This window comes from Sphaeramia orbicularis, chromosome 4, assembly GCF_902148855.1.
Source record: "Sphaeramia orbicularis chromosome 4, fSphaOr1.1, whole genome shotgun sequence".
Classification (NCBI taxonomy): Eukaryota; Metazoa; Chordata; class Actinopteri; order Kurtiformes; family Apogonidae; genus Sphaeramia; species Sphaeramia orbicularis.
In genome coordinates, this window is record NC_043960.1 from 8250201 (window position 1) to 8263038 (window position 12838).

The window sequence follows — 12838 nt, forward strand, 5'->3', positions numbered from 1 at the left end:
TTAATCAGAGACCTGTGAATCTATCAATCATGACCAGTTCAATAATTTCTCAACTGAAAGGCGTCTGTGTCTGCCTCCTGGGTATTAAAGCAAAGCGACTTTTAATTAAAGACATATTGGATTTATAGAGCAATATAGAGCACTGTCATTTGCTAGTATGTTGAAAATATTACACATATTACAAATATAGCATGTTAAGTGGATGTCTATGAAGAGCTTTTGTTACTTTACACATATGAAGCACATAATTTGAACCATTTGGTTGGTGAATAGGAACAAATAGCACCTTAGAGCGCATACAGATACTTAACTAAATTAACAGAGCGCAAAATTTACAGGGTTTTCCCTACGTTTTTAGCTGCTGTTTGGATTTCAGCATTTAACCTGAGTTTTTGGTGAACTTTGGAACATATGCGGGGTTTTGGAAAGAGAAGACATTATGTTTTTCATTAAAATTTATAATTCTGTTTTACGCAGAGCTACACGATATTGCCAAAAAGTTAAACCACATTATTTTTCAATGTTAAGAATTATTTGCACTTTTAATCAAATGTTTTAAGGCTACATGATGACAAAATATGATACACAAATACTCCTTTTTTGCTAAAATTATCGGCCATATCTGACTGGAGAAACATATAACATACATATTCACATATACTGTATATTCACAGTTAATATATTAGCAAGAAAGGTCTCCAGAGGAATAATCTCTGAATAATTTTCAGAAAGTAAAACCTCAAACATTAGAACAGATTTGATATAATTTTGCCCAGTCCTATTTGGCATCATTCTGCATCATTTCAGCACCATATCTGAGAGTAAAAAAATATTCAAAAAGCTTCAAAAGAAAAAGAGGAGTCAAGATATTGTTTTGATCAGGACAAGTTATTTACCTTTGATACCTTCCACATTGGCTTTATATTAATTTGACCTAGATGATGTAATCCTTTCCACCCAGTTTCCTCCATAAAACAACTTTGCTGGGTAACAAATGAATAAGCCTAATTTTGTTCTATTGCCATTTACATCTGGACGAAGTTTGATCTTGACATTTTATTCCCTTTTACTGACTTCTTTCTTCTTTCTTATGCAGATTGTTTTGATTCTACAGCATCCGCATGCATAAAGCACTTTGTTTAGAAAAGTGCAATTTAACCCATAAAGACCCAAATGTCCATCAGCGACCAAAACCATCTACTGATCTAAACTGTTTAATACCTGTTGATAGACTAATCCTATCAATACATGTAAATAATTGGTGTAAAATACAGTTTGTCATCTTTTCATGGTCATCAGATATGACCCATTTGGATGTTCAGAGGCTCTGTAGTTACCATGGAAACAATGTCATCTTCTACAACATTGATTCACCAGTAAAACCCAAAGAGTTGGACTATGTTCAGTTAATGATAGATTTTGCTAAAAAAGTGACTTTTTCTTCAGTTTTCTCTTTTTTCTGATATAATATCCCTCACCTTTGATCTTATCTTTTCCGAACATCTATATGATCAGTGAATTAAATATCAGAAAATGACTGATTTCCACTGAAAAAACACAAAATACAGAGGATGATATTGTAATATATGGTGATAAATCACTTAAGAAAAGTCAAATATAGAGAAAAAACTATTTTGGAACTGCCACAAAAGTAGCACTATGTCTTTATGGGATAAATTAAACATTATTTACTTTTTTTGCTTAACCCATAAAGACCCAAACCTCCACTGGCGACCAAAACCAATCAGAATTTCTGATCCACTAATCCTATAAATACATGTAAATAATTGGCATAAAATACAGTTTGTCATCTTTTCATGGTCATCAGATATGACCCATTTGGACGTTCAGAGGCTCTGTAGTTACCATGGAAACACTGTCATCTTCTACAACATGGATTCACCAGTAAAACCCATAGAGTTGGATCAATGACAGTGGATGGACACACTGGGTTTACGTTCAGCTGTTGAATTTTTTGCTGAAAAAGTAACTTTTTCTTGAGACAAAAGTCTGTTTCTAATATAATTACCCTCAACTTTAATGTGAGCTTTAATGAACATCTACATGATCAGTGAATTAAATGTAGGAAAATGCTTGATTTACACTGAAAAACTAGTCTTTATGGGTCAAATTAAGCACTACTTACGTTTTTGCTTAACCCATAAAGACTCAAACCTCCACTGGCAACCAAAACATAAGAATTTCTGATCCACTAATACTAACAATACATGTAGATGTAGATGTAGATAATTGGTATAAAAGGCCATTTGTCATCTTTTCATGGTCATCAGATATGACCCATTTGGACGTTCAGAGGCTCTGTAGTTACCATGGAAACACGTCATCTTCTACAGCATTGATTCACCAGCAAAACCCATAGAGTTGGATCAATGACAGTGGATGGACACACTGGGTTTATGCTCAGTTATTGAAATTTTTGCTGAAAAAGTCACTTTTTCTTGAGTTTTGTCTGTTTCTAATATAACTACCCTCAACTTTAATGTGAGCTTCAATAAAAATCTACATAATTAGTAAATTAAATGTAAGAACATACTGGATTTACACTGAAAAACCACAAAATACAGAGGATAATATTATAATGAATGTTTATAAATGACTTAAGTGTAGAAAAAAAGTGCCACAAAAGTAGCGGTGAGGTATTTATGGGTTAATGGGTGACAGTGTAGCTTTCTTTACATACACTCTGCATGCTATAGGTGGGTCAGTGGTTTTATGTTCTGTAGGTGGGGTCTGGAAACCATCTGTGGGACTCCTGGAGGTGCATAGCATTACAGTATTTTTATTTTTTTTTTAGCCTTTTTGTTATCTGCTTCTAACACTATGGACAAATATCAACTGCGTAAAGTGGTTCGTTCTGACGCAAACTGTGCCAATATGTGCGTAAAACCTCCGTCGGAGTGTCCGGAGGGTGCGGGGGTCTTTACCTGAGCTGTCCATGGTGCTGCAGTCGTCCTCCCTCAGCGGGCCTGCCTTCGCTCCAACGGTGGCCGCGGTGGAGCCTCCGTGCGCGCTGCCGCTGCTCCCTCTGCCGATACCGAAGCTATCTCCGCCGCTATCGACCAACTGCAAAGATTCATAGCCATCGTAACTGGTCTTTTTCTTGTAGGCCCCCAACAAGCTCATTACCGAAGGACACAAGAGGAAGAAGGAGAGGGGAGGGGGGGGAGGTAACTAAAACACAAAAGAAGCCCCGTATATGTGGTGCGTCGCCGCCGCTTCAGCCGCTTCAGCCGCTGCCACTGCCGCTGCCGCTGCCGCCGCTTCTGGAGCTACAACTGCTGCCTGCACATGTCCGAGGAGAGGAGGACGAGTCCCCTCTGTTTTCTGGAGGAATAAATAAATTCTGCTGCCCGGCGGCCTGGTCTCTCTCTCTCTCTCTCTCTCACTCCCTCCCTCTCTTCCCCTCTCTCTCTCTCTCTCTCTCTCTCTCTCTCTCTCTCTCTCTCTCTCTCTTCGTCTAGTCTCCTCTCAGCTCCGCATTTTACTACGACGCTGCTTCTGCCGCTGCTGCTGCCGCTGTAGTCCCCGAATTAGTTAAAGGGAAATCCACCCCAACACACTGTCCTATCATGTTATCCCTGCGTGTGGAGTTGTGAGGACGAGCTGGCATTGGACCGCATCAAAAACCAAAGAGACCCGCATTAAAGACCCAGTGCTATTTTTGTGACAGTTCCCAAATGATTTTATTTAGATGATTTTATTGATTTGATTTAGGTTTTATCTATTCTTCTGTATTTTTATCTATTTATTTATTTGTTTATTTATATGTTTATTCATTCATTCATTTATTTATTTATTTGTTTAATTTTTTTACAGTTCTATGTCTTTTAATCTATTCTCGTATTTTACTCTGTTATTTTGTTTTTTTTATTTATTCTTCTGTACAGCACTTTGGTCCACTCTGGTTGTTCTGAAGTGCTTTACAAATAAAGTTGGGTTGGATTGGATTGGGTTGGAAACCTACGCATTCTCGACCTTTCGCGTGTTATTCAACGCCATTTGATTGCATGTCAATTTACGCCAAGATGTCCGGGTCACAAAACCCCAACCCTGAGACTAACCCCAACTCTAATACTAACTGTAACCCTAACCCTAAGACTAACTGTAACCCTAAGACTAACCCTAACCCTGAGACTAACCCCAACTCTAATACTAACTGTAACCCTAACCCTAAGACTAACCTCAACTTTAACACTAACTGTAACCCTAACTCTAAGACTAACTGTAACCCTAAGACTAACCCTAACCCTGAGACTAACCCTAACTCTAAAACTAACTGTAACCCTAAGACTAACCCTAACTCTAATACTAACTGTAACCCTAACCCTAAGACTAACTGTAACCCTAAGACTAACCCTAACCCTGAGACTAACCCTAACTCTAATACTAACTGTAACCCTAACCCTGAGACGAACCCTAACTCTAATACTACCTGTAACCCTAACTCTAAGACTAATCCTAACTCTAACACTAACTGTAACCCTAACTCTAATACTAACTGTAACCCTAACTCTAACACTAACTGTAACCCTAACTCTAATACTAACTGTAACTCTAAGACTAACCCAAACCCTGAGACTAACCCTAACTCTAAGACTAACCCTAACCCTGAGACTAACCCCAACTCTAATACTAACTGTAACCCTAACCCTAAGACTAACTGTAACTCTAACTCCAAGACTAATCCAAACCCTGAGACTAACCCTAACTCTAATACTAACTGTAACCCTACGACTAACCCTAACCCTGAGGCTAACCCCAACTCTAATACTACCTGTAACCCTAACTCTAAGACTAATCCTAACTCTAACACTAACTGTAACCCTAACTCTAACACTAACTGTAACCCTAACTCTAACACTAACTGTAACCCTAACTCTCATATTAACTGTAACCCTAACTCTAAGACTAACTGTAACCCTTACCCTGAGACTAACCCTAACTCTAATACTACAGTAACTGTAACCCTAACTCTAATACTACCTGTAACCCTAACTCTAAGACTAACCCTAACTCTAACACTAACTGTAACCCTAACTCTAATACTAACTGTAACCCTAAGACTAACCCTAACCCTGAGACTAACCTTAACTCTAATACTAACTGTAACCCTAAGACTAACCCTAACCCTGAGACTAACCCTAACTCTAATACTACCTGTAACCCTAACTCTAAGACTAACCCTAACTCTAACACTAACTGTAACCCTAACTCTAATACTAACTGTAACCCTAAGACTAACCCTAACCCTGAGACTAACCCTAACTCTAATACTAACTGTAACCCTAAGACTAACCCTAACCCTGAGACTAACCCTAACTCTAATATTAACTGTAACCCTAAGACTAACCCTAACCCTGAGACTAACCCCAACTCTAATACTAACTGTAACCCTAACTCTAAGACTAACCCTAATATTTCCCAAGTGATTTAACACCATTTATTATAAAATAATTCTCTGTATTTTGCATCTTTTCTATGAAAATCAGGTATTTTCCTATATTTACTTTTCTGATCAGGATGGGTGAAAAGTAACTAGGCATTAAAAAATGCTACTTAAATCCATATTGCTATTACAAATTTATTGAAACAAATGATTTATGTTTTTTTTTTTTTACATGGGGAAATGAAAGTAAATCTTCATATTTCAACATAAGCACCAGTGGTGTCAACCAGTTTTCTCAAACAGCCAGGGATGGAATATATATGTATGAGAAATAAGAAAATAAGAAATCCCCATTAGTGTTGTCTGTTTAAAAAATGTTGTCATCATGACTTAAATGATACTAAAAATTCTATAAGCAGTTTCTAAAGCCTAGTTACTTTTCACCCACCCTGTAGATGACCATAAAAGCTCAGATTAAAGTTGATGGTTATTGTATCAAAAACAGAAAAAAATGAAGAAACGTGACATTTTCAGTCAAGTCTATCAATAACTGAACATAAACCAAGTATCTCCATCCACTGTCATTGATCCAACTCCATGGGTTTTACTGGTGAATCAGTGTTGTAGAAGATGACAGTGTTTCCACGGTAACTACGGAGCCTCTGAATGTCCATATGTGCCATATCTGATGACCATGAAAAGATGACAAACTGCATTTTACACCGGTTATTTGGATGGATTGATAGGATTAATGGATCAACCGGTATTAAACATTTTAGATCAGTAGATGGTTTTGGTCACCAGTGGATGTTTGGGTCTTTATGGGTTAAAAACATGCATTAAAAATCTACAAAGTAATTTGGAAGTTAATAGATAATGCGATTTATAGCTGCAACATTAACTCACATACATTCAGAAAAATTGCTGCCCTTGAAATCTAGACAGAAGCAAAACAGATGATAGATGATAAAGGTGGCAAAAACAGTAATAACACTAACAATAGGCCGTGTCATCTATTATAATAACAGAAGTTCCCAGAGGTAAAGTGTTTAGACTAGTCAGGCGTATATTAAGAAGCCTCTCTTGATATGACCTGCTTTCTTGAAACGAAGTCTGCGCCATAATAGGGCAAAATTTCTCATTTGAGACCAGGACTTAAGTGGAACAAGGACCTCGAGCTGAATCAGAGCAGAAGATTAAAATGAGGGGAGCACTGTAGTCAGCATTATAAGACAACAGCACCATGCTTTGTCAGAAAAAGGAAAGTGACTCTGCATCATGGAGGATTTTCTCAAACCCACAGCAGCAGCAGCAGCAGCAGCAGTGTTGCTTTTTAATCGATTCTTAATAGCATGTTTAATATTTAACCGAAACATAAATGATTTTATTCCCAGTTGTGTTATAAACAGACAAAACACTGACGACTGATGGCGTGCTTCCTTCCTTGGCCTAGTCCCCTGGCAACGGAAACCCAGCGTGGTTCTGAAAAGAGGACATGAGCCTGGGAAACTCTTTTAGGACAGCAGACGGGAGCTCAAAGCGCAGCGGGAACGGAATGTCCAAAAAGGGAGGAACGATACCCCCGGCATAACCGGACGCAAAGCGCTGCCGCTCCATTGTTGCCACTGAGCTTCCTGTCTTGTTTCTAAATGTCTGTATTTACTCCTTGATGCCCTTGTGAATGTGAATGTTTAGGACACAGCCAGCAGGTGCAGCACAGGCATCGTAATGTGGGTGGAAAAGTCACAATGGGCAACAGTTTGACCTCTGTGTCTTCACTCCAACATTTATAGCTATATAATATGGATGATATGATGGGATGGATGAGCAGTGAAGAAATATGGGGTATAGTCTTAGATCATAGAGTAAGTGAGTGTGTGTCCTTAACCCAGTGTTTTTCAATCTTGGGGTCGGGACCCCACACGGGGTCGCCTGGAATTCAAATGGGGTCGCCTGAAATTTCTAGTAATTGATAAAAAATTAAGAAAAACTTCTTAATAAAATAATTTATGATGAATTGACAGAGACAATTCCAATCCATAAAAGACATGACAAACTATGAAGCTGAAACTGAAGCACTGTGGTTCTGTTTATCTGTCAAATGTTCATTGTGGTCGGTTTCAGATGTTCTTTCATAATTCATAGTTTGAGTTGTTTGTTCAGTATTAATTGTCAGCCTTGTAAATCCAAGCTGGACTGACTATACATATCCTGACCAAGGAAAATCAAATTCTCACTTTGTGCAATAATCTACACCTGGCTTTTCTGCCTCCATCCATAATAATATACATTATTTAGACTAAATGTCATCAAAAATTAACATTTATTTGCAACATAGTGTAGCAAACTATTACATGATCAAAAACAAATTAATTTTAGCCAAAAAATGTCTCTGTTTTGAAAGTCTGGGGTCACCAGAAATTTGTGATGTTAAAATGGGGTCACGAGCCAAAAAAGGTTGGGAACCACTGCATTAACCCATTAAGACCCAGTGATACATTTGTGGAAGTTCCCGAATGAATTTTTCTCTCTATTTAACCTTTTTCAAGTTATTTATCACCATTAATTATAATATTATCTTTCATGTTTTGCATTTTTCAGTAAAAATCAGCTTTTTTCCTATATTTGATTCACTGATCATGTAGATGTCCATAAAAGCTCAGAGTAAATTCAAAGGTTATTAGATCAAAAATGAGGGAAAAGTGACTTTTTCAATGAAATCTATCATTAACTGAACATAAAACAAGTGTGTCCATCCACTGTCATTGATCCAACTCCATAGGTTTTATTGGTCAATCAATGTTGTAGAAGATGACGCTGTTTCCATAGTAACTATGGAACCTCTGAATGTCCAAATACGTCCAAATAGGTCATATCCGATGACCATGAAAAGATGACAAACTGTGTTTTACACCAGTTATTTACAAGTATTGATAGGATTAGTGGATCAACAGGTATTAAACCGTTTAGATCAGTAGATGCTTTTGGTCCCTAGTGGACATTTGGGTCTTTATGGGTTAATGAGGTCAATGTCACACTTGTCTTATATCAGAAACACTGTAACACATGATTTGTATGAATGTACAAAACAAACCCATGTTCTCCTCATATCTGATGTGCACGGGCCTTGATTTGATGTTGATTCTTCATTGTTTTGAAGATTCCATGGGTTTGATGTAGAGGTAAACAGATTCATTAATGACCAACTGGCTGATGTTTGACCGATTATGAAGCTATACAAATGATCAATATCACGTTCTATTGTGTCCAATGATTAATGTCAGACTTCACAAATAGAATTTTTAACTTTAACCCTTAAAGTCCTATAACTGTTTTTTTTATTAAATAATGACAACTCCAAATTTTTCTTTGTTGTAGTGTAAAAAAAAGTTACATTACATGAAAATGTTTACATTTACAAACTACCGTTTCACAAAAAATGTGAATAACCTGAAAAACCATTAACATCCTAAAATGTCTTTAAAAAAATTAAGTATAATCATACCAATATACCGTCTGTTATTAAATATTTTGTGTATTTGTAGATTCATTGAGCTGTAAGTTGTAAGTTGGACCTGGATGACCTTTGACCCCACGGTGATGGGAGAGTGGTTGGTGGGTCCTCTTGTTATGCGTGTATAAATGAGTTGATGAGGCATAATATTGTTAAATTTGCACTTATTTTTCTTAAAAAATTCTAAATTGTTCATAATTCTTCAAGTTATTCACATTTTTAAAAGGACAATGAGTAGATGTAAATATTTTCAGAATGTAATTTTATATTTTTCACTCAAAAACATAAGAAAACTTGGAGCTGACATTATTTATATATTATTATGCTATTATTTTACTGGTCCGGCCCACTTCAGATCATGTTGGGCTGAATGTGGCCCCTGAACTAAAATGAGTTTGACAGCCCTGCTGTAATGTTAAAGTAGTGAGAGCTGCTTCTTCTCTTAAAAGAAACTCTTTCACTTGTTCATTGCTTTTCCCATCATCCTCAAGGATAGATAAAGGATTAATGATTATCCCTGTGAGTTAAAGCAAAATCCAGGAATCTGCCAGATCAGCGACTCAGACTCAATAACCAGGCCGACAGTGGAAGTAGGTTTGTGGTTAAATCTGTGAGACTTATATCCTGTAATCCATGGGTTCTTGTTCTGTAATAAAAAAAAATCTAAGCCCATGAATAGACAGTGGAATATGTCAAATCATGTATGTCACTGTCAATGCAGGTGTCCTACTTTAACCCATAAGGACCCAGTGTTACTTTTGTGGCAGTTCCCAAATGATTATATTCTCTATATTTAACTATCCTTAAGTGATTTGCCATTTATTGTAATATTATCTTCTGTATGTTGTGTTTTTTTCAGTGAAAATATAGTATTTTCCTATATTTAACTCACTGATCATGTACATTTTCATAAAAGATCAGATTAAAGTTGTTGTTTCTTTTATTATTTATTTATTTATTTGCACATACAAATATAAAGTAAGACAAATACATGTACATATCTCTCTTGGTAGAGAGAAAGGTACGAAAATGTGCAGGTGAGGTCGGAAACCCGAATTGCTTATAGAATGACCTCACCTTGACCTAGCAATATTTTAAACAAAATACTGTAAAAGAATGTAATTTGCATACCTTCCACAAAGTAGAGGGATAAATGAAAATGACATAAAAGTAAGAAATGATGGTTGTATATCTATAAACATCATTTCTCTCTAGTTGTGGATTATTATATCAAAAATAGAGAAAACTGCAGAAAAAGTGACTTTTTCAACAAAATCTATCTTTCACTGAACATAAACCAACTGTGTCCATCCACTGTCATTGAGCCAATGCCATGCTTTTTATTGGTGAATCAATGTTGTAGAAGATGACGGTGTTTCCACGGTAACTATGGAGCCTCTGAACGTCCAAATGGGTCATATCTGATGACCATAAACAAATGACAAACTGCATTTTACGCCAAATATTTACATGGATTGATAGGATTAATGGATTGACAGTGATTTAACTTTTTATATCAGTAAATGATTTTGGTTGCCATTGGATGTTTGTGTCTTTATGGGGCACTCAGAGGCTCCATAGTTACTGTGGGAACACCGTCATCTTCTACAACATTGATTCACCAGTAAAACCCATGAAGTTGGATCAATGACAGTGGAATGAGACACTAGGTTTATATTCAGTTAAAGATAGATTTTGCTGAAAAAGTCACTTTTTCTGCAGTTTTCCCTGTTTCTGATATTAGAACCTCTGAATTTACTCTGAGCTTTAATGAACATCTACATCACAGGTGCCAAATATGTGGCCCTAGGGCCAAAACCAGCCCGCCAAAGGGTCCAGTCCGGCCCCTTGGATGAATTTGTGAAATGCAAAAATTACACTGAAGATATAAACAATCAAGGATGTTAAAATCATTTTAGGTCAATTCAGTCTCAAGTGGGTCAGACCAGTAAAATACTATACTATCATAATAACCTATAAATAATGAAAACTACAAATGTTTCTCTTTGTTGTAGTGTAAAAAAAGAAGTAAAATTACACAAAAATGTTTACATTTACAGACTAGCCTTTTGCAAAAAATGTGAACAACCTGAAAATTCTTTAGAAAAATAAGAGCAATTTGAACAATATTACACCTTAGTTTATCATTTATACATATGCATCACAACTTACAGATCACAATGGATCTGCAAATACACAAAACATTTAGTAAGAGGCAGAATATTGGTAAAATTCCACATACTTCATATTTGTTTATGTTATGTTCAAGTACAGCTCGTAGATGTAAACATTTTCATAACGGAATCTAACTTTTTTTTCACTCAAAAACATAGAAAAAAACTTGGGTGTTGACATTATTTATCAGTTCTTATCCTATTATTTATATTATTCTAATGGTCCGGCCAACTTTATATCATATTAGGCTGTATGCAGCCCCTAACTAAAATGAGTTTGACACCCCAGATCTACATGATCAGTGAAATAAATATAGGAAGATACATGATTTACACTGAAAAAACTCAAAATAAAGAGGGTAATATTACAATAAATGGTTAAAAATCACTTAAGAAAGATTAAATATAGAGAAAAATTTACACAAAAATAGCACTGGGTCTTTATGGGTTAAGGACTGGAAAAATGGAGCAGTGAATCTAGTTAAAATCATGCTTGTAGATAAAAACTGTAGATTAACCCTTTCATGCATAGTGGTCACTCCAGTGGACAGTTCTTCTCCAGCTGTTCTCTTGTATATTCATGGGTTTTGTTGTTTTAGTTCCATATCAGCCAACACAATGGACGCTTATACACCATCTCATACACTGACATTCAGACCATGACTGTAACTTTACTGTTCTAGATAACCCTGATCTGCACTAACATGTTTGAGTGTAAAAAAATTGCTAATTGTTATTAGACTGTGATTAATAGTTTTGTTTTTAAGCAAAAAGTTGCGGGGTTTTTTTGCATATTATCCTCATGCAGGTATGTTAAAATGTGAGAAAACATCGGATTAGCGGCATTAGAATGTTTTTATTTCATAGTTTTCACACAGTATATCAGTAAATACATGTTTCTTTGCTTCTAAAATTAAATGCATGGTGTCCAGCTGAGTGGACATTTTTTTAACTCTACACTCTCAAAAATAGAGGTACGAGATCAGAACATTTATGTACCTATAAGTACATTTTTTAAGAAGGTTCTCTCAAAAGTACAATATTGGTCTTTAGGAGGCCAGAATTGCACCTTTAGAGTATGAAAAAGGGTCCAAAATTATGTAAAGTACAAATTTGTACTATAAGGTACCCTGCAGCATTAAAAAAGGTGTGTAGACCATGAGAATAGGCTATAGGCTAGGAGAACTGAACAGTAGGCCTAATTATAGTTCAAACATTAGGCATAGCACATTATTTATTATATATCATACTGTAATTACTCTATATTATATTTAATAATCATTTGTGTTTTAATTTAATAGCCCAATTAGCTCATTGATTATAGCTTAATAATTTATTTAGCTTATTAGAACCTCTGCCATAATCTCTGTTTTATCCAGTTTTCATTCACACCTCCGTGTCTTGATGTTGTAGCTTGCCTATGCCGTTTTATGTTTTTTTTTTCTGTTTGTCCACCGGTTCAAACTTTAATCATCATGGCATTATCAACTATATGAGAGTTTTCTTTCTATGTAAAGTACTTAAGGTACAAAAATGGACCATTTCGAAAGGGTACAGAAATGTCTCTCAAAAAAGCGACAAGCATTTGTACCTAGGGATGGGAATCGTTAAGAATTTAACGATTCCGATTCCATTATCGATATTGCTTATCTATCCGACTCCTTATCGATTCTCTTGTTAATTCTCATTGAGTGAGGGAATAAAAGAGTACAAACGGGTGTGTTTGCATTAACTGTCTTTTAT

At 36.0% G+C, this 12838-nt stretch overlaps 1 protein-coding gene across 6 annotated transcripts in view; it reads right to left on the minus strand.

The window, feature by feature from the left end:
- Positions 1–12838, minus strand: part of LOC115418093 (putative tyrosine-protein phosphatase auxilin) — a 247364-nt gene that overhangs the window by 55251 nt on the left and 179275 nt on the right. For 2 of the 6 annotated variants that reach the window (XM_030132417.1, XM_030132414.1), the window contains exon 2: positions 2946–3084. In XM_030132417.1, the coding sequence (XP_029988277.1) occupies positions 2946–2958 (13 nt within the window). In that variant the 5' untranslated portion in view covers positions 2959–3084. Of the gene's footprint in view, positions 1–2945; positions 3427–12838 lie in introns of those variants that run through there. The other 4 variants (XM_030132413.1, XM_030132410.1, XM_030132412.1 and 1 more) reach the window with 3 other exon arrangements.